The following is a 27,984-nucleotide window of genomic DNA, read 5'->3' on the forward strand; positions in this document are numbered from 1 at the left end:
CAAATGAAGGATCCGGGTCAAAGTTCAACATCCTTTCAAGAGAGAAGCTCTAAGAGCAGCTCTAAATCAAGCAGCTTTGAACAGACAAACTCAAAAGAGGAGATTTTACAAATGTTCCTGTGCTATTTTGTGCATACAGTTTGCTGACTGAACAAACAGATTGTAAGTTTATTTTATAGTGTAATCTATAAAAAAAATATAATAATAAATACATATTTAGAGACATATTGGCTTCAAGTGTTAATATATGTGCTGTCTAAATCAATCAATCAATCAATAATACAAAGTTTATATTTTATTATTTAATTATGCATACAATCATATTAAATATGCACAAACATAATATATTCAAATAATAAATAATTACAAATATTCCATTAAACATGCTTTACAATGCTTTAAGCGGCTTGGTCCCAACTGCTGGCCTTTGATTTCGTTTGCCATGCGCTGCTTTTTTTCTGGAGGTGACTGCCGACCCACAGCTGCATGATCCTGTTGAAGAAACAGACATGATGATGAAACCCTGAGCAGATTTAATGAGCCATTCTTAGAGAAAGTCTAAAGATAAATTGCTTCTGTCATGAGCGGGGTTTATGAATGGAAAATATATAATACTCATTCCAGATTAACTTACATATTGAAATATATGTTTAGTTTATATATGTTACGTTCAGTTTTTAAATATGTCCAAGTAAAAGAGAGAGAGAAGGGACTAACCATCATCAGGGTGAGCTGGGACCTGGGCTTTGGGGCTTGATGGTTCCTCAGTTTGAGCTTCAGCTGCACCTTTTCCATTTCCACACCCAGCTTTTTTTGTGGAGGCGGCTCACACACTTCAACGTTGTTCTGTTGAAGGAACAGACATAATCATGTAAAGCTGGACAGGTTTGAGGAATACTTCTTAAATATAAATATAACTAAATCTTTTTACAACATAGTATCTTAGGTGAAGGAAGGGTTTATATTTTAGAATAAATCTGAAAATAAGTAAAAACGAGAGATGGAAGGGACTTACTGCTGCTTTCTGCTGCCTCCGCTGTCTCTTCTGCTGTCTCCACTGCTCCCTGCGCTTCTTCTTCTGCTGCTCAGTCATTCTGGGATTTGATCCCTGTTGTGGGGAACTTTTGGTCACAAGTGCTCCCTGTAGGGTCCCAGAATGCACAGGCACCACGCTTGAGGTCCTGGAGGACATGGGTAGTGCCTGGGTGCCAGAGACAGGAATGCTCTGATACTCAGCAAGTCTCCGTTTTCTTGTCTTTGTGGTTTTGGAGGGAACTGTCTCTACTTTCGGAGGCTCAGCGGGCACTGCCTCTGCCGGTGGAGACCTGGCAAACACTCCTGCTCCCTGTGGGGTCCCAACATACACAGGGCTCCTGTCAGGTAAAGGTGCTTCCTGTGGGGACTTGAAAGCCATGGGATCACCCTGTACAGGACAGGCTTGAGGCTTCTGCTGCAGAAACTCCTTCCTCAGACGCTCAGGAATCTTGAGCTTTTGTCTCTCTGGGGTCTTGTTGGGTCCAGGTGCTCCCTTCTCAGAAGAGGCACAAGATGAAACCTGCAGGAGCTCCTGTCTCAGCGACTGAGGGATTTTAAGGTTTTGCCTCTCTGTGGTCTTTTGAGGCACAGGTGCTCCTTGAACAGAAGAGGCTCGAGCCGACAGCTGCAGCAGCTCCTGTCTCAGCGGCTCAGGTATCTTCAGCCTTTGCTTCTCTTGGATCTTGTTGGGCTTCTGCTGCAGCAGCTCCTGTCTCAGCGGCTCAGGTATCTTTGGTTTTGGCACCTCTGGGGCAGGCATAGCTTCTCTCTGTAGAGACTTGGTGTGCATGGCTGTGTTTTGAGGAGACACTGTGGGCACTGGTGCTCTCTGTGGGGATCTAGCAGACACAGGTGATTCCAGTTCAGAAGCAGCCTTTAGCAGATGCTGCCTCAGATTCTCGGGGATCATGAGCTTTCCTCTTCGCTGAGAGCCAGTGGTCACAGGTGGTCTTTGTGGGGATCCAGCAGGTTCAGGTGCTGCCTGAGGCTTCATCTCGGTCCACTTTCTTTGCTGTTGCCTCCCCTGCTTAGTGGTCTTCAGTATTTCATTAGTGAACTCAGATCCAGCAAACACAGGTGCTCCCTGAGGCTTCTTCTGCCTCCACAGCTCCTTGGTCTTCAGTGTTGCATCTGTAAAGCCTGAGCGCGGAGACTCAGCCTTCTTAGATTCATAGTTGAAGACCAGGGATGAGTTGTGGTCCCTCTTCTTGGTATTTGTAGGCACAGGTGCACCGTGTTGGGACCTGGGAGGCACCGGTGCACCCTGTGTCTTCTTCTTCCTCCACAGCTCTTTGGTCTTCAGTGTTGCAGCTGGGAAGCTTGAGTGCAGGGACTCAGTCTTCTCACATTCATCACTGAAGACCACAGACTTGGGGCACAAAGTTTCTCCTGCCTCCATTGTTCCCCGCCACTGCACTGAGGTGAGGTCTCCATACTCAGGCTCTTCAGATATAGGAGAAGAAACCTCCATTATTGCCCACCAGCGGCCTGCGGCGAGGGCAGCGGTGAGCTCATCTGAGAGTTCAGGAGATGAGGACTGCACTGCGCTCTCGGAAAAACTGGGGAGGATGGTTGACAAACTCATGTTGATGTTCGATGTGAAGGTAAAAGAAGATCCAAATATGTGAACAACACACTGACTTTGTCTTTCTATCTGTAAAATATGTGACAGAAAAACAGCAAGGACACAGCTGAGTTGAGTAAACATATAAGAGCCTGCAAGTTGGTTGTCTTGAATGTTTTTTTTTTTTTAAGTGTATGTCCATCAGCTGAGTTTTTATCAATTTACCAACTAATGTGCATAACTCAAGTGCTTATAATGTAAAAGTATATACCTTTTTTTACATGCATATCTAATCATTGTAAGAGGTAATATTAAACTATCAAAGCTTTCAGTATCAGTTTTCAGAAATAATCGTAATCAAAGAGTGGCGGAAGGAGACTCTATATTTAATAGTAAATCAAGAATATTGAAGAATATAATCTGTGTATAATTATCAACAATTAAATTATACATTTAAAAATGCTGAAATCTGTTATTCCTTTGATCATGCCTAATTTGCATATCTAAAACTTTCAAAACGGTCCTCCTCTGTGTAGCATGCCTGTTTATTTCTCAGTGATTTTTCTCCAAGTTTTGAAAATATTGATAACTTTTGATGTCCAAATTATAAAGAGGATACTCACATCACTCGCCACAACTCGCTACAGAATGCCTGATTCGTCTGCACTCATATTTATAGAGGACTCACCGAACGTTCTAATGGAATGCAGCGATCATTATGACGTAAACAATGGACCATCCACTGATCTCATTGGTGGAAAATTGCCTTAAAACAACACATCTGCTTTAAATATTACAATTACCACAAACACACACACACAAAAGATACAATTTAAAATAGTAGCTAAAATTATAAACTGAATTTTAAAAAAATAATAATATGCATGCACCTTTATGACAGCAAAGACCTAGAGCAGCAGCCAGAGCATTAAGTTGTCATAGCAACCATTTTGATGGCCCGCTAAATCCCTCTGAAAGAAATATGTACGAAATAATGTTTATTTGTACAAAACATTATCAGATTTCAGACCTCACTCATTTGTGTGCATTTCACAATCATTGCGTTCAGAACCATAGATTTAGGTTCATATCTGTAATTTAATTATACATAAAGTACTATATAAATCAAAGTAGATATAAAATGTAACTAATGTTCACAAGTTGTGTGCTGAATTTTTTTTTACTCTTTTATGTTTATGCTGCCATTTAATACAATTGAATGCATCCTTGCAGAATAAAAGCATTATTACTATTTTGTTTTAATATTAATAGCTTCAAACTTTTAAATTTATTATTCTTTATAATGACATAGAATATTCCAGATTACATAATTTGTAAATATTACTTGTTGGTGAAGATTAAAGGGGTGGTAAAACATGTTTTTTTGAAGGCTTGATTGTGTTTGTTGGGTGCACTGTAACTGTGTTCATGCTTTGCTTGAAAATAAATTGCATTATTTTCAATATATTTTACCTTTATTCTACACTGCTCTGTTCCTCCTTGTAAAAACGGTCCTATTTCTGGGTCCTATTAAGCCAGTCCTTCAAAAATACTCAATGGAATCCGATTGGTTAGCTGGCCCAGTGTGTTGTGATGCGCTAACCGCCTAGTGCATGTTTATCGGAAACGTCACGTCCCTTTCCTTTAGCGGTAATCTGTGTTTTGTGGTAATAGAAACAATGTTGTCAATAAAATCCTTACCAATTTGAGCACAAATCAGACCCAGAAAATTTTAGCGAAGATGATCGACCAGAACCTGTTCAAGAACGGTCACCATTGGCTGCCATTCAAATTTAATTGTTGATATCAAGAATTGCTTTCTTAAGGCCTGTTCACACCGGGACGAATTTCGCGCGCAATATTTGCCGACGTTTAACGCCTCGTGACTAAACAAAGGGCGCCAATGTGAGAGTGCACACCGACGTGAAAAACGCCACGTGTAAAATAGTCATTTTTTAATGAACCTTGGGTTCGTTTTTTTGGTTTGACGCACCGCGTCAAAAACTATACGACCAATGAGAATGGCGCTTTTGCACACGTGTCTGGAGCTTCTGAAGTTACACTAAAACACAACTTGGGGGCGCTCAAACACAAAACTGTCTTGCTGTGAGCATACGTAACGGCGAAGAAGATATACGCCAAGTAGCATATATCTACACTGCCTTGAAGAAATAAGACGAAGAAGATGCAAGGCAAGATGAATGTAGAGTTGCTGGTCTCGTTGGTGTCGGAACACAAAGAACTATATGACAAACGCGACAGCGATTACAAAAATCTTGATAAAAGAGAACTGTTATGGAGTGGTATGATCATTCTTGATATCTGTAATTGTATTTTCACTAGTTAAATGTCACCATAGGCTGCCATTCAAATGTAATTTTTGATATCAAGAATTGCTTTCTTACTAGTTGAAATTCTGTTTTCATATATCAGAAATACAATTCTTACTAGTAAAGACCTTAACTTTTGATATCAGTAATCACATTAAACGACGTTTAAGAATGGTGTGTTTTTTGTTGTTGTTGTTGTCTCATACTTTTTAGATACGTTGTTATTTAATTGTACTAATTATAATAGTTTGTTTAATTTATAACAATAAGAAGTAATAATTGTAATAATTAATAATTGTAATAATTGTAATAATTGTGCAAAAATGCCAACTTTAGTGGAAAACATCTGCTGTAAAGAAAAACAGAAGGTAGTGTAATAAGCTAGTACCAAAATTATGCATAATGTGTTAATAGTTATGTATAATCCTTTTTTCATATTTAAAAGACGAACATAGGTTAATTGTACAGTATGTTCTCATTGTCTTACATTACTGTTTAGGTTGTAAAACGAAAGATGGAGGTTCCAGACCCTCCTAGAGGAAAGCAAGGCTCATAGTCGCACAGTCAGTCAAGAGAATGTGGGAGGATCTCGATCTCTTTAAATCTCTGCTACTCTTGACATAGATAACATTGGGCCACAGGCAAGGCTCCGAACCAATTGAACCTTTTTCTGCCTTATTAGGAAAGATCATTATTTATTATAGGGAAAGATCATTAATATCAATGTTACGTGCGTGTGGTATTTTGTGTGGTTCATGGGGAAGATGTGTATTCGTGGTCCAGTTTTCCCTGGTGTGTTCTTTCTTTCTCTTTTGCTGCTCTCACTTTAATGACTCACAGGTGGAGCTGTAACGAGTAACGAGTGACCTGATTGGTGACTGGAGTGATTGGCGCTGTATTTAAGTCTCCTGAACCATGGATCTATGGCTCCAAGCTCTCATGGCTTCCTTGATTTAAAGACAGATGTGGTGTTTATGTAGCATGATGCCCATAGTGTTTGTGAAATGATTGCTATGAGACCTTTGAGGTAAACCAATGTATTTTGCTTGGTTAGGATTCTTTTTGTTAAATCCTTATCTAATTGCATGGTAGGGAGGTGGGTGCCTTTTATATATATATATATATATATATATATATATATATATATATATATATATATATATATATATATATATATATATATATATTACTAGTTTTGTTTTGTTTTGAAGCCTTGGGAATGAGAGCGGGGACTCCAGGGAGTCTGTTGATTGGCTCCCTGTTTATTGTTATGAATGGGTTTTCTGTGAAATACTCTTTGATAGAGATTTGACCTTCATTCATAACCATTGATAAAATAATGAATAAAAAATTCCATAACCGTTAGAAACAATGTTTAGAAATATTACCGAACATGTCAAAGATTATTATCTGCACAACATTCCTATGAAAGGGAAGAATCACGTTCTTTGGGGCAAAACACCAAATCAGACTGTGGAATGCCTCCAGTGATGACGTCTGAAAGTGGTGGCTGAGCTTTTCTATATCCTTGAGAACTCTTGAATAATAGCTTTCCCACTTTATGTAGGGCTATTCATTCTGTAACCAAACAGATACAAAAAATATGAAGGAATTTTTTTTTGCAGTTTACTGGGATTTTATTTAGTCTCTATGCAGTCATACCTGGTTGAAACCATTTTCAATCAATACTTCAATACAATCAATATTTAAAGATAATCAAATTACGCCAAAAAGAAAAATTAATAAGTTAGGTTGAACAATTAATTGAACAAAAATCAACTTTGTATTTGATTAAAAACACAAAGATAAATAATTACCTTTCTCAAAGTGCCAACCATCATAGAACTGAGTGATATTGTGGTCCCTCAGGTACTTCTGAATCTGCGGATGACGATCGGTGACTATGTAGTCAACAGCTAAACCATTAGACTCCAGCTTATTGAGACAGAGCTTCAGTCCCTCCTCTTCCATATGATAACTGCCACCAACCTCGTTGCTCTGTTGTTGCTTACACAACATTTCAAATGTAAGAGTATAAACAATAACAGATTAAAGAAAGTGTAACAATTTTTAAAAATGCTTCAGAATTACTAACCTGAACTAGTTAGATTCCAGGATTTTGTTGATATCCATGAGGAGATAAAAATAATTTATTTCACATTTTCATCATTTAGAATGCTGTAAATGGTTAAACATTTTCGTGTTTTACATTAATTTGTAGTTTTAATACCAGAGTTATTTTTAAAAAAATTTTACAACTTTGAGCCAAATCTCAAAATTACTGCGTGACTGAATTACTGCTTATTATTCAGTATCAGAATAGACCTGTGTGAGGTTCAGGTTCAGCAATAGTTACATAATAAGCTTGTTATTACAGTTTGTTATTTTCATCTATATTCTAGAATTATTTCAAACAGATATCATGACACAAAGGTTCTTGGGGAATTGGATACATTCAACTTTAAAGCACTAGAAAGGAAGAGACAAACGTATTAATAAAACAAAAAAGAATATGTTTTAGATGGAATGGTGTTCATGAATGTTATGCAATGTTTTTAGGGACTTAGGTGCCCTTGAGCAAGGTACTGAACCCCAAAACTGCTCCCTGGATGCCGCAGCATAAATGGCTGCCCACTGCTCTGGGTGTGTGTTCACAGTGTGTGTGTGTGTGTGTGTGTGTTCACTGCTCTGTGTGTGTGCACTTTGGATGGGTTAAATGCAGAGCACGAACTCTGAGTATGGGTCACCATACTTGGCTGTATGTCGCTTTCACTTCACTTCACTTCACTTCAATGACTATCTTTGTCCTTTGGTGTGACATTTTGTCCTATGGTGTGACAAACATAAAACAACAGAAAAATATACATATTTCAAACAGTTTTATGTTTTCCAAAAAAAGCACTTTTTCTTGGCCATTTGTCAACTACCTATATATATATATATATATATACACATGTGCAGTGGAGATTTGTGGGATGCACATCCAGGGCACGAAGCTCCCGTTCCACCACATCCCAAAGATGCTCTATTGGGTTGGGATATGGTGTCTGTGAAGGCCATTTTAGTAAAATGAACTCATTATCATGTTCAAGAAACCAATTTGAAATGATTCGAGCTTTGTGACATGGTGCATTATCATGCTGGAAGTAGCCATCAGAGGATGGGTACATGGTGGTCATATATGGAGCCAAAAGAGTCTCAATAAAGATAAATGCACACACATCATTCATAAATACACACACAGGATACACAAATGCGCACAAAATTCACAAATGCACACACAACATTTAAAAAGCACAGAAGATTCACAAATGCATACAAAATATAGAAATACACAATTCAGAAATGCAAACAACATTTACAAATGCACTCAAGATTCACAAATGCACAGGACAAGATTCCCAAATGTATTTCTGATGCACACACACATATATCTTGATTTAAAAACTGCTTGCGGTCTGTGAACTTCACTGCATTTGTGTGTGAATTTTGAGACTCCCCTGACTTGGCTCGACACACAAATGCCTTTTTTTAAACAGGGAATGATCTGCAACCAATCAGATATCTCCCTTGTTTTAGCCAATCACAAGAATGCACCCCACGTCTCAGTGTTGGGTAAGTTACTTCAAAAAGGTTATTAATTACATAATCAATATTGTATTTAAAATACTTGTCTAATTTCCCAAAAAAAATAAATAAATAAATACATCAGACACTCCACATTATACAAGAGTATGACAGATAATATTCAAATGGATTTAAAACCAAAAATCTAGTAATTGTATGAATATCAGATTACCTGAACAATGAAATCAGGGAGAGATGCTGTCATCCTAAACTCATCGTGCAGTGCCAGTGTCCTGGAGTCTCGAGAGTTGGAAGAAGGGTTCCAAAATATCAGTTATCTTCTCCTTGCTGTATGCCTAGCGCTACAGTGAGTGGCTTCAACACAATACAATATTCCTTTAGGAACAGATACTCCCGAACATTGAAGCAATTTATTCCAAACTGAGCGCAAACAGTATTTAACTCAGCAACTGGAATGTCATTGATCCTGGACAGGGCATTGTGAAATAAATCCCATCGTGTTGAAGAAGGCACTAGTTTTTTTCTTGAAAAAAGTATCTACTAACTCTGAAGCCACAGAAGAACGATTCGCTTTGTCTACAGTGCAGAACACTTTGAAATAGCACTTCTGTAGATGACTTTGGACTTATTTGCTGTTAGCCATTTCTCAACATCATGAAAAATTAAGTTCAGTGTGTGTGATGCACACCTTAAGTGTGGAGGGAGAGAAAACTGTCCATCAGAGTCTGTGCAACATCAGTAAATGTCACTTCTTCATCTTCCTCTGACTCCTCATCAGAATCTGATTGCTCGAACATTCTAAATGCTTTGACAAAATTGGATCCGGTGTCTGTCACAGTTGTCAAATGTCGGCAGTCATTGAAATATATTCCAAACTCTTTAATGTCATTTTTAGCTAAATTTCCATGTCAGTGTAACACTTATCTAAGTAAGATGAAAACGTTTTTCGATCGGCAGGACTGCTTTTTTTTGCCACACACAGGTATTTTGTTTAGTATGCGCCTAAAAGATGGAGATTCTACAGTACGCAGAGGTAGCATCTGTTCCACCACATAGCCTGCAATAATTTTTTTTAAAGCTCACCTTCAGACACTTTATGTACCACCTGTGTAAAATCACGTTTTGGCAGCTTAATGAGCCGTTCACATATCGCGCCTAAAAACGGCGCTTTCCCCTTCTTTCCAAGCACTGGGGCAGTTGCGCCCCTGAGGCGTCTGTCTGTTGCTAAGCAACCATGACCCGCTCTCTCCGTGAAGACGCAGAAATTTCAGCAAAGGAAAAATGGATTTGCAGCACTAAAAATCTCTTGCAGTGGCTCTGCTACTAAATTTATTTAAAAATGGCAATCCATATATAGCTATGGTTAGCTATTCCTTCATCTTGGCTGAGCTTTCAGCATTGTTACGGGAAAGGATGAAGCTGATTGGTTAGTTCTTGTCACGTGACCCGCGGTGCGCTAGCGGCATTCTGAAAAGTTTAGATGTTTTTAACTCGATGCGGTGCGGACGCACCTGGAAAAAACGGGTCGCTTCCATTGAGCGTGCATACCGCGTGCCTACATTGGAAATAACTAACTTGCGCGCGCAAAAGACGCGATATGTGAATGGCCCCTAGCGTTATCTGTCGACGAACATGGATCACTCAAAAGTGTTCATCGATGCTGCCTTGTCAGGTGCTTCAGTAGATTACTTGTGCTATTGAGAGTGGCCGATAGTTTTTCCTCCCCAGGACATACTGTAGCTTACATTGTATCGTAAATGTTCTTGTCTACCTGTGTCAAAAAATATGAATAATTGGAATATTTCCATTTACTAAAACAGCCACTCGCTTCTGCCGTCATCTTCCACTTCAGACAACGTAACCAACTAACGTTAGCACGCCGCTAACTCGTCACGCGCAACTGCACCACAGCTTTTTTTATTTTTGATTTGATTTTAATTTAATGACCACACAGCCAAGCTGGGAGGAGATGGTGGTGTAGCCGGTACCTGCTCAACCCTGACGTTATTACGTCGGTGACGTCATGGAGATCGCCTGCAGCATGGAAAACTTCCCAGTCTGTGCACGCGAAATAACCACAAGTTTGTCGATGGCCTCTGGGGACCAGCACCGGACAAATTTTGATGGAGACTTGGAGGATTTAACTTTTTGTCTGTATTGTGGAATTAGCAGCAGCATTGCGTGGTCGGACCTGCCCAGCGGAGCCCTTGGGAAAGCACGGTAAGCCTCTTTGATGGTAATATAGCAGTGGTCCAGCGTGTTGGTCCCACTGCTAGGGTAGGCTACCTGCTGATGGTAGCCGGGGAGCTCAGACGACAAATTAGTCTGGTTAAAGTCCCAGAGGACAATGACTGCTGCATCCGAGTGTACATTTTCCACTGAGGAGACGTAGTTAGCTAACTCGGCTATTGTGGTGATAGCGTTAGCCACAGGTGGAATGTACACGCAGATCAAGATTACTGACATGAACTCCCGTGGGAGAAATGATGGTCTGCATTTAACAGTGAGGTATTCCAGGTGAGGTGAGCATACATGGGTTAGTTCTGTAGAATTTGTACACCAGCGTTCATTGATCATTATGCAAATACCACCGCCTTTAGACTTGTGTGATAGTTTGGGTGATCTATCGGCACGGTGTAATGTGAAACCTGGAAGTGTTACTGATTTTAGAAGCTAACGATTTTAAAGAGGCAGCGTTCACTTTTACCTTTGGCTGAACATTTAGATTTTAAATTCAATATCGATTTACGCAAACCAAATTAATTTACAGTATGTAATGCAAGTACATTATAAGTAACTGTAATTAAATTATCTAAAAATGAAAAGGAATACCTTACTCCACCTTTTCAGTGGATAAGTATTTTAATTACAGTTACTTTGTAATGCATTACACCAAACACTGGTCAGAAACAATGCTCAGGTAGGCCGTAACATTTAAACGATCCCCATGGTATCTTGAGCTTTTGTCTCTCCGGGGTCTTGTTGGGTCCAGGTGCTCCCTTCTCAGAAGAGGCACAAGATGAAACCTGCAGCAGCTCCTGCCTCAGCGACTGAGGGATTTTAAGGTTTTGCCTCTCTGGGGTCTTTTGAGGCACAGGTGCTCCTTGAACAGAAGATGCTCGAGTCGACAGCTGCAGCAGCTCCTGTCTCAGCGGCTCAGGTATCTTCAGCCTTTGCTTCTCTTGGATCTTGTTGGGCTTCAGCTGCAGCAGCTCCTGTCTCAGCGGCTCAGGTATCTTTGGTTTTTGCACCTCTGGGGCAGGCATAGTTTCTCTCTGTAGAGACTTGGTGTGCATGGCTGTGTTTTGAGGAGATGCTGTGGGCACTGGTGCTCTCTGTGGGGATCTAGCAGACACAGGTGATTCCAGTTCAGAAGCAGCCTTTAGCAGATGTTGCCTCAGATTCTCGGGGATCATGAGCTTTCCTCTTCGCTGAGAGCCAGTGGTCACAGGTGGTCTTTGTGGGGACCCGGCAGGCTCAGGTGCTACCTGAGGCTTCATCTCGGTCCACTTTCTTTGCTGTTGCCTCCCCTGCTTAGTGGTCTTCAGTATTTCATTAGTGAACTCAGATCCAGCAAACACAGGTGCTCCCTGAGGCTTCTTCTGCTTCCACAGCTCCTTGGTCTTCCTGTTTGCATCTGTAAAGCCTGAGCGCGGAGACTCAGCCTTCTTAGATTCATAGTTGAAGATCAGGGATGAGTTGTGGTCCCTCTTCTTGGTATTTGTAGGCACAGATGAACCGTGTTGGGACCTGGGAGGCACCGGTGCACCCTATGTCTTCTTCTTCCTCCACAGCTCTTTGGTCTTCAGTGTTGCAGCTGGGAAGCTTGAGTGCAGGGACTCAGTCTTCTCACATTCATCACTGAAGACCACAGACTTGGGGCACAAAGTTTCTCCTGCCTCCATTGTTCCCTGCCACTGCACTGAGGTGAGGTCTCCATACTCAGGCTCTTCAGATATAGGAGAAGAAACCTCCATTATTGCCCACCAGCGGCCTGCGGCGAGGGCAGCGGTGAGCTCATCTGAGAGTTCAGGAGATGAGGACTGCACTGCGCTCTCGGAAAAACTGGGGAGGATGGTTGACAAACTCATGTTGATGTTCGATGTGAAGGTAAAAGAAGATCCAAATATGTGAACAATACACTGACTTTGTCTTTCTATCTGTAAAATATTTGACAGAAAAACAGAAAGGAAACAGTTGAGTTGAGAAAACATATAAGAGCCTGCAAGCTGGTTTTCCAATACACCACTGGTTTTATATACAATATTGAGGTTTTCTATTCCTGTCATAGGCGTTTCCGTTATCTGGCCTATCGCAGCTTTGTCAGCTGGTGCTGGGGCTATCTAGGACGTAGTGTGAGGGTCGTCATCCCATCATGTGTTGTTAGCCGGATCCTCCTACAGTTTCCTGATCCAGCGGGACAGTATTTTGGGTTCTGGCCACCCCTCGACTGAATCGTGACACACGGTGGGCAATCACCTCTTGTTTGATCTCGATCTCTTTATGGGTGTACTCACACTAGCCAGTTTGAACCGTGCCCGAGTGCGTTTGACCACCAAAGCGCGGTTCGTTTGACTAGTGTGAGTGCTCCGAATCGTGCCCGGGCGCGGCTCGATTGGCCGGCCCTGGCCCCCTTGGAAGAGGTGGGCCAGGGCATGGTTCAGTTGGACTCGGGCGCGGTTCACATGCAGTGTGAGCGCTAAGCGTACCGGAGCACGGAAAAGGACGCGTTGCGTCATGGTTTTGCGACGCTCCAAAACCAACATGGCAGGGAAAGGGTCGCTTTGGTCTACTTCAGAGGTGCAAAACGCATAAAAACTAAAAACTGCAAAGTCCTTGCTGCACTTCAGCTGGTACCTTGCAAACATCCTCATACGAGCAGCATAATTACGTGAAAATTTTCGCACCACTAAGGCGACACATCTGTTTAACAACAAGCTGTGAGAGGGCTGTGGACCAAACGACACAAAATTATCCACAAAAAAAAACAGAGCGATGCACTCCATTGTGTTCAGAGAGCGCCGCTCTTCCTGTTTATCCCGAAACCGTCGCACCATAATGATGTAAGCGTGCTCCGGCACGAATGCTGAAACCCTATATGTGAGTGCAGCCCAGAGGGGGAGTGGGGAGGGGGGACAAACGTACTCGGGTCCGGTTCATGGCAACCGTGCCTAATGTGAGTACACCCTAAATCTCTGCTACTCTTGACATAGATAACATTGGGCCACAGGCAAGGCTCCGAACCAATTGAACCTTTTTCTGCCTTATTAGGAAAGACCATTATTTACTATAGGGAAAGATCATTAATATCAATGTTACGTGCGTGTGGTATTTTGTGTGGTTCATGGGGAAGATGTGTATTCCTGGTCCAGTTTTCCCTGGTGTGTTCTTTCTTTCTCTTTTGCTGCTCTCACTTTAATGACTCACAGGTGGAGCTGTAACGAGTAACGAGTGACCTGATTGGTGACTGGAGTGACTGGCGCTGTATTTAAGTCTCCTGAACCATGGATCTATGGCTCCAAGCTTTCATGGCTTTTCTTTTTATTTTAATTCTAGGTTAGTATCTTTAAAATGAGTTGGCTCTGTTTTGTTATTTGTTTTGGCTTTTCCCCCTTCTGAAGCTTATGTTGCTCGTTTTCTAAGTTTACTTTTACACTTTTAAAGTGAGTACACAACATTTCAAATGTAAGAGTATAAACAATAACAGATTAAAGAAAGTATAACATTTTTTTAAATGCTAAGGAAATTACTAACCTGAACTAGTTGAAGATCCAGAATTTTGTTGATTTCCATGAGGAGATAAAAATAATTAATTTCACATTTTCATTTAGAATACTGTAAATGGTTAAACATTTTCATGTTTTACATTAATTTGTCGTTTTAATACCAGTTATATTTAATTTTTTTTACAACTTTGAGCCAAATCTCAAAATCGTCCTATGGTGTGACAGTAGACAACATTATTTCATAAATATTAACTTTTATAAATAAAGAAAATAGTGTTGAAAAATCTTAATGAACACTCCTGGCATAATTGTGCAAGTGTCTATTTCACTAAGTGGCCATCACTTTTCCTATACATAAATTTCTAAAAGTGTAGGAATTTCATTACATTTGTCAAAGAAAAAAAAAAGTCCTTTGGTGTTATGCAAAAAACTGATATTAAGTTAAGTGCAATATCACTGACAACTTCATTTAGTTGAAAGCCCCCTTTCAAGCTCATGTGACTGAAGACCCCTATGAAGGCCTTGAGCAGTGCACGAGTATTTCTCTCAGAATTGTTAAAATATTTAACTGTTTTCAGACCACTGAAATTGTAAAGTTTTTTTTGTCCTTTGGTGTGACACCCCTAAATTTCCTTTTTTAATTCAAATTTGTATTTTAAACAGCATGACTATGTAATATTATGCAAATGTATCATGCTAATTACTAATGATAATTCATCTAGTATTAGCATTGTTTTAACATCCACAAAAGCTCAAATGTCCTTTTGCAGGGCCAGATTAACACTTTGTTGTACCCTGGGCAACAATATTCAAGGGCCCCATCATCACAACCCCAGGATCACCATAATATGGTCATATACAGAATATATTACTGTAATATACAGTAAATATACTCAATACTTCAAATTCTAACTGTCATCAGGTGTGTTTTGATTTACAAATATTTAAATGCTCATAGAACTACAAATGCACTACTATGTCCCCTATCAAAGACATTCACTCACATGATGCTATGAAAACAAAACACATCAGCATCTGTATAATCTGGTAAAATTGACCACTACATTGAGAGGGAGGGAAATATCCTCCATTTTAACAAAAATGAATAAATAAGCAACCACTTTCAAACCATTGTTTATTTAACAACATTTATTCCCAAAAGAAATGTATTGAATTGATAGAGCTATAACAGAAGACCACAGACAACACATCAAGAAACAATTTGGTCCTCAGCTCATTTTAAGCAGAAATCACCCTGTTGTGTGATTTGGGGAAACAAGGTGACCCTGTTTCCCCAGAATTCAACAAGGCAATCAAGTTATTAGTCCAACACAAACAATTTGAAATCTGCCAGTTATCCCTCCACAACAATTTACAGCATTTTAATGAAGCTGGCACCTCCACCAAAAAATAAATAAATAAAATGCAGTATCACTATTATCTGCTCATATTTTTTTTTTATCCTATGCTTATTTTAACTTGTTTTAAAATAGAACAACAACATTTCACAGCACAATTAACCAGTTAAACATTTTAGTGCTACATAAACATTTAGAAATCTGTCAATTTCTCTGAAGAAGACAAGACATAAATAAATGCTAGATAATCTGGCAAAACACACATTTTTAGTCCTAAATAATGATGAAGTGCATGTTTGAATTTGAAACGCTCTTCGCTCTCCGGTCTGTAAACGTAAGCTGGCGGTGTAGAAAAGTCCGGGCTAGCTGAGTTGTCCTCGTCGTTGACGGAAGCTGACTTAACAGAACTGTCGGCAACATTAACAGGAGTGAAGAAATTACCTATTTTAGGTATATAGTTAAAATTTTCTGCGTTTCTGATGTCCTTTTCCTTTTTTAATTTCTGCTTCGCGCTTCCACTCAACTTCTCCATGTCAGATTTTTTTCTGTTGTAGCAACGCCTGACGTAATCCGCTCGGCATAACATTTGACCCGCCTCATGCGAACTGACCAATGAGGAGAAGGCCTTAACTTGAGGCCTTCTCTTCATTGGTCAGTCCGCATGAGAGTGACTCTCAACCGCTCTCAACTCACGTTCAAAGTCATAGGCAGCCCAGCGTGTCTCTGTGCAGCGCAAAAGCCGTGTTGACAGTTCGTTTAATATAAAGCGGGAGATTACCAGATACAGTATTTTGCTCGTGGCCTTGATGCCCTGGGCCCTTTAGAGGTCTTGGGCCCCTGGGCAATTGCCCAGTTGCCCATATGGTTAATCCGGCCCTGGTCCTTTGGTGTGACACTTTGACCTGTCATACCGTAGGACACAGACGTCAAACAATAGGAAAATACCTCCTTAAGAAGCTATTAAAGCAATTAGATAAAGTTTGTTAACATACTTTTCATTCTTTTTTTTTTAACAGTTTTGATGATTTTAAAGAGCCACACAGATGGGAAATCAAAAATTACCTGTATTACAGTGTATGATGTAGCTGTCCATCAGTGTAAACAATGTGGAAAGTAATTAAACCAAAAAGTACACGATTTATAAAGTTATTGGCTTCTAAAGTAAGGAGTCGACTCTGAATCGCTGAAACAAGTCGTTATAGATTTCAAATCTTTTGCCCATCTCTATGTACGTCACTAGGAGCACTTTGCATAATAATCTCCACCTACCGTCTTGAGAGAAACGGATCTCTGACCTGCCCCACCCCCCACACACACACAGACGCTCTGGTTGGTGTGAGAGCATCATGTCGAGGAGACAGTGTGTTTTTAATTGTAAAGGCAAGTTTTCTTTTTTTTTTCACTGCCAAAGAATGAAGATCAGAAGAACCAATGGCTAAAATTAATTTTCACCACAATACCAGAGCAGTACAACAAATCCCTTTTGTTGTGTTCACAACATTTCTCTGATGACTGCTTTTCTAATCTTGATGAGTACAAGGAGGATTTTCAAAGCGTTTGGTCATAAAAGAGGGTTCATTACCAACTTTATTTAGACCAACGAGCATCTCCGAATCACAACGCAAAGTATGATTATGAAGTTATGTGTTTGTTTTCTCCCAAGCGTCTTATCAGTATGTGTGCTGTCTGCAGCCTTTGTTTGTGCTGATCGTCATGTACAAACACGTCATTAAAATGAAGTGTAACTCCGTGAATACTCAACGAAGAGACATGAGAGGGATATCTATAGAAAGCTTGACATGTCTACTTTAAAACTAAACAAGTGCTGCCGAAAACAGATATTCTGTGGTAAAGTAATCCATATGAAAACAACGCGATGTCTCACATCTCCCTTCATTATATCTAATGTGACCACACCCCCGCGCTGAACGCGCTATTCAGATTCAAACTGAAGCACGCGGTTTGAATACACCCACACAGAAGAAAAAGCAGCGAGACTGTTCAAGTTTTTTATTTTACCGTTTGCTTCTCGATGAGAGGAATAAGACATAATTCACCCCAAACAGATGCTAACGCATTGTTTACCATGAAGTTGTGTGCGGAACAACCAATCAAACCTGACTATGTCAGTTGACCAATCAGAACACAGTATGCTACCGAAAGGTGGGGTTTAAGGAAACTGAATCTTTTGAACAGCTTCGCGCGAACCGTTTGGGGATCTCTGAGAATTGAGGTAATTTTAAAATGGTATTTTGACAAAATGACAATGTTTTTTAACCTTGGATGGATTTAAACCTAGTGTACAGGACTTATAAACAGTGATAGGAAGCTTAGAATTTTCATCTTACTGGCTCTTTAAATTCAATAATTACTTACATTTTAATGTTTATTGCCGTTTTTTGGAGACTACATAAAATGTTTTGAAGTGTTACTAAAATAACTATAATGTATGATGTAACAACTATAAACAAATATAGAGTACATAAATACAGTTCTACACTGAAAAAAACAATAAGTAAATTTACTTAATTTTTATTTGGCAAGTTTTTGCACGAGCATTTTTCTAGTAAATTTAAATCATTTGGAAATTAAGTAAATCTACTTCACTAAGTTAAGTAAAAAAAAAAAAAAAAAAAAACTGAATAAGTACATGTAACTTGACCTGTTAAATTTTATTGAGTAAGTTTCACTTACAAATCTGATATAATTAAGTAAAATCAGTTGTTCTTTTAAATACATTTTACTTGTTTTATGCAGTGTTGGTAATTACTTAAAATTTTATTTTACTGTTATAATGTCACAAAATAATACCATGACAAAATGTAGTTAAGAGTCTTTTATTAGGAACAAATAATGCAAGAAATAGCCAGCACAAATAAATATATGATGCTTAAGATCACTTTAAAAAGCTTAAGCAACAGTAAACATCCATCTTTAATGGCATATTAAACACATTTCAACTCCTACATTAGCAGTTCTATGCATAGATATGACAGCTTCTTAATCTCTGTATCAAAACATAACTAACAGATTGCAGTTAAATAAAACCTGTTAACTAAGCCCCTGACCCCACCCCACAAACAAGAAAACTCCTTGGCCAAAGGAATTTTTCAAAGACCGAACTTTAGGAGAGAGCTTAAGTCCATCCAGATCCAGAAACAGCTTCTGAAAAACCTCAGAAGTGTACTTGAGCTTTGAGGGATACTGTAGATTTAAGGCATAAATCAGTCCCATCAGGAGAGCACAAGCTTTAGCAGTATTTTCACATTTACTTAGAACCTTGCTTCCTTCAAGAACAATGGAAACCACTGGCTCTCCATTTCGATTTCCATGGACAAGAATCATCATGACATCTTCTGTGAGTGCCATCCTTATGTGATCCAGGAGGATGATGGGGAAAAACAATTTCAAGTGTTAATAACATCATAAGCTATACTGTTGTATAAACAGTTCAAAAATGGTCAGGATAATTTAATAGACTAGATAAAAATGTTTAGCGTAACATGTCTCGGACTTACATTGCCATCTTTGAAAAGATTCTCTGCCCCCTCCCCAAGATATTCAATGAGACTGCGGATCACACCATCTCGTCATTTTTCAATGGTATTGCACTGTGAAGAGATGTATTTCTAATAATCAATACTGATCAAAAGATATCCAATTTCTAGAATTGATACAAAGTGATGTTTAGGGAGCAGCCTCCGTTATGGAAAAAGTTCAAGGAACCGGTGTCGATGTTCGGATATCTTGCTGTCAAGAAAACCGATGCTTGCATCAGAAAAGACAGGAGACAGAGCAAGATCGACAACATCTTTAAGACACATTATTAACTGCCATGCTTTCTCATCCTCTGGTATTTTATGTCCAACCATTAGTGACAGCAACCTCAATAAACACCAGTTTTCATGGGCGTTGCCACCGATGCTGGATTTAGAAGCAAAGTTTGGTGCAACAACTTGAGGTGAGTTTGTTCTGTCACTCCATTTATATGGGAATGTTTTGATTTGATGGTTTAGCTCAACAAGAGTGAAATATTTTTTCCTGATCAATACATCCAAGCAAAGCGCCAATTCAAATGGAACAATTCCCTCAAGCAAGTCATGAAGCACAAAAAAAGACAAAAGCCCACTAGGGCGGCGCAGAAGACCACCACATCCATGCGGTCGAGACAAAAGCCCACCCGGGTGGTGCAGAAGACCACCACATCCATGCGGTCGAGACAGAAGCCCACCAAGGCGGCGCAGAAGACCACAACAGTGGGATCGATGACACAGAAGAGCAAGTCTGGTTAGGCAAGTCTGAAACAGAGAACATGAACAAGTTAAGGGTGGCCTCCGTGGCCACAACAGGATCAGTCGAGGGCTCAGAGAGTTCGGCTGAGATGTGACGAGGCTCTGGAAATTCCGCAGAGGTGAGGAGAGACTCTGGTAGTTCAGCCAAGACGAGAAGAGGCTCTAGTAGTTCAGCAGAGATGTGGAGAGGCTCTGGTAGTTCAGCAGAGATGTGGAGAGGCTCTGGTAGTTAAGCAGAGACGTGGGGAGACTCTGGTAATTCCATTGTGTTTAGACTGGATTCAAGAAGATCAATGCTGACTTGACACTGCTCATGAAGATCATTGTTGGCCTGATGCTTCTCATTAAGATCATTGGTGACTTGCATTTGTTCTTGAAGATCAATGGTGACTTGCCTTTGCCCATGAAGAACACTGGTGACTGGACTTTGCCCATGAAGATCATAGGTGACTTGCCTTTGTCCATGAATATCACCGGTGACTTGACTTGACTTTGGAAGGTCAACGGTGACTAGCCCTGACTCTGGAAGGTCAATGGTGACTAGCCCTGACTCTGGAAGGTCAACTGTGACTAGCCCTGACTCTGGAGGGTCACTGAGCACCTGACTCGACTCTGGCGGGTCCACGGGAACCTGACTCAACTCTGGCGGGTCCACGGGAACCTGACTCGACTCTGGAGGGTCAACGGGAACCTGACTCGACTCTGGAGGGTCAACGGGAACCTGACTCGACCCTGGAAGGTCATCTTGTGTTGTGGCACTGGGCTGGCGACCATCTTGTGCTGTGGCGCTGGGCTGATGGCCATCTTGCATCATGGCGCTGGGCTGGCAGTCCTCCTGTCTGTAGACCCCGGTCTAGAATCGGCCATCCCAGCCGGGAGAGACAGATGTGGCTGGGGTATTCCACGGAGACCGAAATGATGGGCTTCCAACAGCTCCATTTCAAGTCTAGGAACCAGGTCATCCAGCCCGGTGTTGAACATATCCTTTAGGGCCGCATCATTATATCCCAAACCATCCGCAAGTCTTAGACAGTGTTCTAGGTTATTACAAGCAGAGTTTTTAGGTCCTATAATTAACACCTCTGTTTTTTCAGAATTTAGCAGTAAGAAATTACTTGTCATCCAGTTTTTTATATCGACTATGCATTCCATTAGTTTTTCAAATTGGTGTGTTTCACCGGGCCATGAAGAAATATAGAGCTGAGTATCATCAGCATAACAGTGAAAGCTAACACCATGTTTCCTGATATCTCCCAAGGGTAACATATAAAGCATGAAGAGTAGCGGCCCTAGTACTGAGCCTTGAGTTATGCAATCTCACAGACAGTAACCCCTGAAAGACAACAACAAATCAAATCATAGACAAACTTTAAGCAGCATTTAAATCTCCATAGAGAATGATACTTGCACGTGTCTCTTGTGATGCTTTGTGCGCTTGAGCAGCGTGAGCGTGGTCTCTGTGGCTAGCCAGGTTCTCTCGTGGCTTCCGGGGCTGCTGCAGAATCGCGCGGTATTTGAAAGGTCCAACAAAGCAATGTTTCACAATTCGTCTTCCTCGTGTGGAGAGGCGAATAAACTTAGTAAAGAAACAAAAACAACGGAAATGGAAGCTCCCGAATGAGCCCTGAGAACGGCTGTCCTCTCAGCCACCATGCTGAGAGGGACAGCGATAGGAGAGCGGACCAAGGCCGCGCAGAGGGACGAGCAGAAGAGAAGAAGGGGCAAGAGCAAGAGGGTCAAGAGCAAGAGAGGGGAGGAACTTCCTGGGTCAGATCTTATGGCTTGAAATGGTTCACGCCTCTGTTCGCGTGAACAACCAATGAACGTCCGCGATCTGAAGCGGGAAAAAGTTCCTTTGTCCCTGGGGAAACACCCACTCTGGCTTATAGCATTTCAGTAGTGATATTCCAGCCAGTTCGTAATTCCAGATTAATAATTTTTCATTAATTTCCTTTATATAAGTGAGTCCGTCAAAGCATGACGATTAAACCGATACCAAAAATAACATATATAAATGATCAAAACATGAAGTTACATTCCAATGCAGAATTAAACACATTTAAAGTTTGATTAACACATGATAAAACTGCAGATACTCCAATTTATATGGGGAACATCTAATGCACCAAAAAGCAATACTTAATACCTTAAGAATACATTGAAAAAGTAATAGTTTAGTATACATTGAGAAAAAGGTACCGGTGAACTGGCTTTTTCCCGTCCTTTTTCACAGTGGGATCATAAAGCTTTATGAGCTGGTCAGGGGTAGGGTTACAGAATCATGACTCTTATTTGAGAACATTAATATTAGGATAAACACTTCCAATTAATAAGTTAGCAACTTATACTCCTCACATAACAAGGATTAACCATTTTGTGCAACGCACAAACATATTCAAAATACATATTATTAAGGACTTACATAAAGAGCTTAAATAAAAGTTTGTGTGTGTGTGCTTAGGAATGTGGGGGTGTTGTGTCTCCTTCGAGGTTGCTCACGTGACTCTGGAATTTCTTGTCGTAAATAATTTAAATCCAGCCAGGCTGGCGCCAGGCATTTAGTGTAAAAATTTTCATTTTATATGCCTGAATTCAACCCATCAATCGATGACCTGCATATCTGTTACATTTGTAACTCTGAGGAGAGCAGTCTCAGTACTATGATACGGTCTATACGGTCCTGACTGGAAATCCTCACATATACCATTTTTCTCTAAGAAGGAATGTAATTGTGAGGATACCTCCTTTACTAGTATCTTGGACAGAAAAGGGAGACTAGAGATTGGTCTATAATTAACTAGTTCTTTGTGGTCAAGTTGTGTTTTTTTGACGAGAGGCTTAATAACAGCCAGTTTGAAGGTTTTGGGGCCATATCCTAATGACAATGAGGAATTAATAATAGTCAGAAGAGGATCTATGACTTCTTGAAGCACCTCTTTTAGGAGCTTAGATGGTATAGGTTCTAACATACATGTTGTTGGTTTAGATGAATGATAAAAGTTTGCACAAAACTAAATGATCTGAGATATCATCACTTGGCTGAATAATTTCAACACTATCAACATCATTTCCATGAGACAGTATTAAATCTAGAGTATTATTTCGACAATGAGTAGGTCCTGAAACGTGTTGTCTAACCCCAATAGAGTTCAGAATGTCTATAAATGCTGATCCCAATGCATCTTTTTCATTATCAACATGGATATTAACATCACCAACTATTAAAACTTTAAAAATCACCAAACTCTTTAATAAAGTCTGTATGGTGGCCTGGTGGCCTGTATACAGTAGCCAGTACAAACATAACAGGGGATTTATCATTAACATTTGTTTTTCTGGATAATGTTATATGAAGCACCAATACTTCAAACGAGTTATACTTGAAGCCTGCCCTCTGAGAAATCCTGAAAACGTTGTTATAAATTGAAGCAACACCTCCCCCTTTTTCTTTTAGACGTGGCTCATGTTTATAACAGTAATCTTGGGGGGTGGACTCATTTAAAATAATGTAATCATCAGGTTTTAGCCAGGTTTCTGTCAAACAGAGCACATCTATATTATGATCAGTGATCATATTATTTACAAAAAGTGTTTTCGTAGAAAGGGATCTGATATTCAATAAGCCAAGCTTTATCATTTGTTTATCCATATTGCATCTGTTTTTTATCTGTTGAACCTCAATTAAATTGTTAATCTTAACTTGGTTTGGAGTTTTTTTGTATTTTCTAGTTCAGGAGATTGTCTTGACCAAGACCACACTCCTAAATGCATTGAAGCAACTGTTTTCTGATTGGTTGATTAGATAATTGCATTAATGAGAAATTGAACAGCTGTGTGTGTGTGTGTATATATATATATATATATATATATATATATATATATATATATATATATATATATATACACATGTATATATATATGGATGGTCTCTCTTTGCACCATCCAAAAATATAAAAATGTTCAACCCCTGTTCTCATATGTACGGTTTAAGAAACACTCCTCTTTAACTGTCTGAAACACTCTAAATCAGCAGTGATGTATGACCTACACCCAAACATGTGATTTATATTAGCTTATGGTGTTAGATGTGTGCTGTCTTTGATAGATGAATAGTTTATATTTTACTTTTTATTATGCATACAATCATATTAAATACAGTATGCACAAACATAATATATTCAAATAATAAATAATTACAAATATTCCATTAAACATATGAATATGCCACATAAATGCTTTAAGCGGCTTGGTCCCAACTGCTGGCGTTTGATTTCGTTTGCCATGCGCTGCTTTTTTTCTGGAGGTGACTGCCGACCCACAGCTGCATGATCCTGTTGAAGAAACAGACATGATGATGAAACACTGAGCAGATTTAATGAGCCATTCTTAGAGAAAGTCTAAAGATATATTGCTTCTGTCATGAGCGGGGTTTATGAATCGAAAAGGATATGATCCTCATCCCAGATTAACTTAAATATTGTTTAAAATATATATGTTTAGAAAACTTTATCTTTAGCGTTTCAGTTTTTAAATGTCTAAGTAAAAGAGAGAGAGAAGGGACTAACCATCATCAGGGTGAGCTGGGACCTGGTCTTTGGGGCTTGATGGTTCCCCAGTTTGAGCTTCAGCTGCACCTTTTCCATTTCCACACCCAGCTTTTTTTGTGGAGGTGGCTCACACACTTCGCCGTTGTTCTGTTGAAGGAACAGACATAATAATGTAAAGCTGGGCAGGTTTGTGGAGTACTTTCTTACAGCTTTTTATCATTTTGAAATATGATGTAATACAAGTTCAGATAGACAACTTAGACAACATAGTATCTTAGGTGAAGGAAGAGTTTATATTTTAGAATAAATCTGAAAATAAGTAAAAACGAGAGATGGAAGGGACTTACTGCTGCTTTCTGCTGCCTCCGCTGTCTCTGCTGCTGTCTCCACTGCTCCCTGCGCTTCTTCTTCTGCTGCTCAGTCATTCTGGGATTTGATCCCTGTTGTGGGGAACTTTTGGTCACAAGTGCTCCCTGTAGGGTCCCAGAATGCACAGGCACCACGCTTGAGGTCCTGGAGGACATGGGTAATGCCTGGGTGGCAGAGACAGGAATGCTCTGATGCTCAGCAATTCTCCGTTTTCTTGTCTTCGTGGTTCTGGAGGGAACTGTCTCTACTTTCGGAGGCTCAGCGGGCACTGCCTCTGCCGGTGGAGACCTGGCAAACACTCCTGCTCCCTGTGGGGTCCCAACATACACAGGGCTCCTGTCAGGTAAAGGTGCTTCCTGTGGGGACTTGAAAGGCATGGGATCACCCTGTACAGGACAGGCTTGAGGCTTCTGCTGCAGAAACTCCTTCCTCAGATGCTCAGGTATCTTGAGCTTTTGTCTCTCTGGGGTCTTGTTGGGTCCAGGTGCTCCCTTCTCAGAAGAGGCACAAGATGAAACCTGCAGCAGCTCCTGCCTCAGTGACTGAGGGAGTTTAAGGTTTTGCCTCTCTGTGGTCTTTTGAGGCACAGGTGCTCCTTGAACAGAAGAGGCTCGAGCCGACAGCTGCAGCAGCTCCTGTCTCAGCGGCTCAGGTATCTTCAGCCTTTGCTTCTCTTGGATCTTGTTGGGCTTCTGCTGCAGCAGCTCCTGTCTCAGCGGCTCAGGTATCTTTGGTTTTGGCACCTCTGGGGCAGGCATAGCTTCTCTCTGTAGAGACTTGGTGTGCATGGCTGTGTTTTGAGGAGACACTGTGGGCACTGGTGCTCTCTGTGGGGATCTAGCAGACACAGGTGATTCCAGTTCAGAAGCAGCCTTTAGCAGATGTTGCCTCAGATTCTCGGGGATCATGAGCTTTCCTCTTCGCTGAGAGCCAGTGGTCACAGGTGGTCTTTGCGGGGACCCAGCAGGTTCAGGTGCTACCTGAGGCTTCATCTCGGTCCACTTTCTTTGCTGTTGCTTCCCCTGCTTAGTGGTCTTCAGTATTTCATTAGTGAACTCAGATCCAGCAAACACAGGTGCTCCCTGAGGCTTCTTCTGCCTCCACAGCTCCTTGGTCTTCAGTGCTGCATCTGTAAAGCCTGAGCGCGGAGACTCAGCCTTCTTAGATTCATAGTTGAAGACCAGGGATGAGTTGTGGTCCCTCTTCTTGGTATTTGTAGGCACAGATGCACAATGTTGGGACCTGGGAGGCACCGGTGCACCCTGTGTCTTCTTCTTCCTCCACAGCTCTTTGGTCTTCAGTGTTGCAGCTGGGAAGCTTGAGTGCAGGGACTCAGTCTTCTCACATTCATCACTGAAGACCACAGACTTGGGGCACAAAGTTTCTCCTGCCTCCATTGTTCCCCGCCACTGCACTGAGGTGAGGTCTCCATACTCAGGCTCTTCAGATATAGGAGAAGAAACCTCCATTATTGCCCACCAGCGGCCTGCGGCGAGGGCAGCGGTGAGCTCATCTGAGAGTTCAGGAGATGAGGACTGCACTGCGCTCTCGGAAAAACTGGGGAGGATGGTTGACAAACTCATGTTGATGTTCGATGTGAAGGTAAAAGAAGATCCAAATATGTGAACAATACACTGACTTTGTCTTTCTATCTGTAAAATATGTGACAGAAAACAGAAAGGAAACAGTTGAGTTGAGTAAACATATAAGAGCCTGCAAGCTGGTGTCTTAAGTGTTTTTTTTATTTTTATGAATGCCTAGAGGAGATCTATCAGCTCAGTTTTTATCAGTTTTCCAACTAATGTGCATAACTCATATGCTTATAATGGAAAAGTATATAGCCTACTCTTTTTACATTAATATCTAATCAATGTAAAAGGCAATATTAAACTATCAAAGCTTTCAGTATCAGCTTTTCAGAATGAATCTTAAATCAAAGAGTGGTGGAAGGAGGCTGTATTTAATAGTAAATGTATAAAAAGTTATTGCTTTGATCATTACTAATTTACATATCTGAAACTTTCCACACGGTCCTCCTCTGTGTAGCATTCCCGTTTATTTATCTCAGTGATTTTTCTCCAAGTTTTATAAAATATTGATAACTTTTGATGTCCAAATTATAAAGAGGATACTCACATCACTCGCCACAACTCGCTACAGAATGCCTGATTCGTCTGCACTCATATTTATAGAGGACTCACCGAACGTTCTAATGGAATGCAGCGATCATTATGACGTAAACAATGGACCATCCACTGATCTCATTGGCGGAAAATTGTCTTAAAACAACACATCTGCTTTAAATATTACAATTACCACAAACACACACACACAAAAGATATAATTTAAAATAGTAGCTAAAATTATAAACTGAATTTAAAAAAAATAATAATATTCATGCACCTTTAGGACAGCAAAGACCGAGAGCAGCAGCCAGAGCGTGAAGTTGTCATAGCAACCATTTAGATGGCCTGCTAAATCCCTCTGAAAGAAATATGTACTAAATAATGTTTATTTGTACAAAACATGATCAGATTTCAGTTATCACTCATTTGTGTGCATTTTGCAAGCAGAACCATAGATTTGTGTTCAGATTTAGATTTTTTTAAAATAAAATAACTCGCTGTCATTAACACATTCACCATATTTTTTTTTTAATTTGGGGCACGTACCATATTTTATCTAAATGTTATTTCTTTAATATTTGGTACTTCAAAAAACATTTCATGTTACTAAAAATATTCATATATTTTTTGTATATAAAAAAGCAAATAATTATACAAACACAAACGTGTTTTATACTTTTTTTGGAATTATTGCAGCAGTTAATTGAGCAAAAGGACTTAAAATCCACTGATATGTTGCAGATTATAAAATCATATGTAATGTAGCCACTAGCTGCCTGTACAGACTGATGCCTGTTTGAACATATACAGGACTGTGTGATTACTGACTGAATTTTTATACACAGTATATTCAGGATTATCAAAGGGTGTTTTTTGCGAAAGTTCACACACACACACACACACACACACACACACACACAGAGTGATTTTAAGACTGATGAACTTATAATATGTCCAATCAAATATCTGTAATTTAATTATATATAAAATACTTTATAAATCAAAACTAATGTAATGTTCAAAAGTTGGGGTCTGAATTGCATTTTTTT

General features: G+C 40.1%; 1 protein-coding gene and 1 long non-coding RNA gene across 4 annotated transcripts in view; one reads left to right on the forward strand and one right to left on the reverse strand.

Annotated features, from left to right (window-relative positions):
* The window catches only part of LOC113067129 (uncharacterized), a 70,319-nt gene that overhangs the window by 6,568 nt on the left and 35,767 nt on the right, over window positions 1-27,984 (forward strand). The window lies entirely within an intron of this gene.
* On the reverse strand, window positions 302-27,960 carry LOC113067125 (fibrous sheath CABYR-binding protein-like). 3 transcript variants are annotated; one of them, XM_026239397.1, is made up of 3 exons: window positions 1,016-5,174; window positions 718-846; window positions 302-492 (listed from the first exon to the last, which is right to left on the reverse strand). In XM_026239397.1, the coding sequence occupies exons 1-3, from the start codon at window positions 2,741-2,743 to the stop codon at window positions 364-366; spliced, it is 1,986 nt and encodes a 661-aa protein (XP_026095182.1). In that variant the 5' UTR covers window positions 2,744-5,174; the 3' UTR covers window positions 302-363. The 3 variants fall into 3 exon arrangements, 2 of the variants coding, with proteins under 2 accessions (XP_026095182.1, XP_026095183.1); XM_026239398.1 differs by lacking the exon at window positions 1,016-5,174 and adding an exon at window positions 24,788-27,960 and having other exon boundaries at window positions 315-492; XR_003279274.1 differs by lacking the exons at window positions 302-492; window positions 718-846; window positions 1,016-5,174 and adding exons at window positions 23,853-24,224; window positions 24,459-27,960.

This window comes from Carassius auratus, chromosome 50, assembly GCF_003368295.1.
Source record: "Carassius auratus strain Wakin chromosome 50, ASM336829v1, whole genome shotgun sequence".
Classification (NCBI taxonomy): Eukaryota; Metazoa; Chordata; class Actinopteri; order Cypriniformes; family Cyprinidae; genus Carassius; species Carassius auratus.

What these genes read in the sequence shown, in the direction of transcription:
- LOC113067125 (XM_026239397.1), bottom strand. Translation starts at nt 2,743, where the DNA reads ATGTTTACTCAACTCAGCTGTGTCCTTGCTGTTTTTCTGTCACATATT. An exon ending in GGAGGCAGCAGAAAGCAGCA is followed by an intron (nt 847 to 1,015) that starts GTAAGTCCCTTC and finishes TTCCTTCAACAG; the next exon opens with AACAACGTTGAAGTGTGTGA. An exon ending in CCCAGCTCACCCTGATGATG is followed by an intron (nt 493 to 717) that starts GTTAGTCCCTTC and finishes TTTCTTCAACAG; the next exon opens with GATCATGCAGCTGTGGGTCG.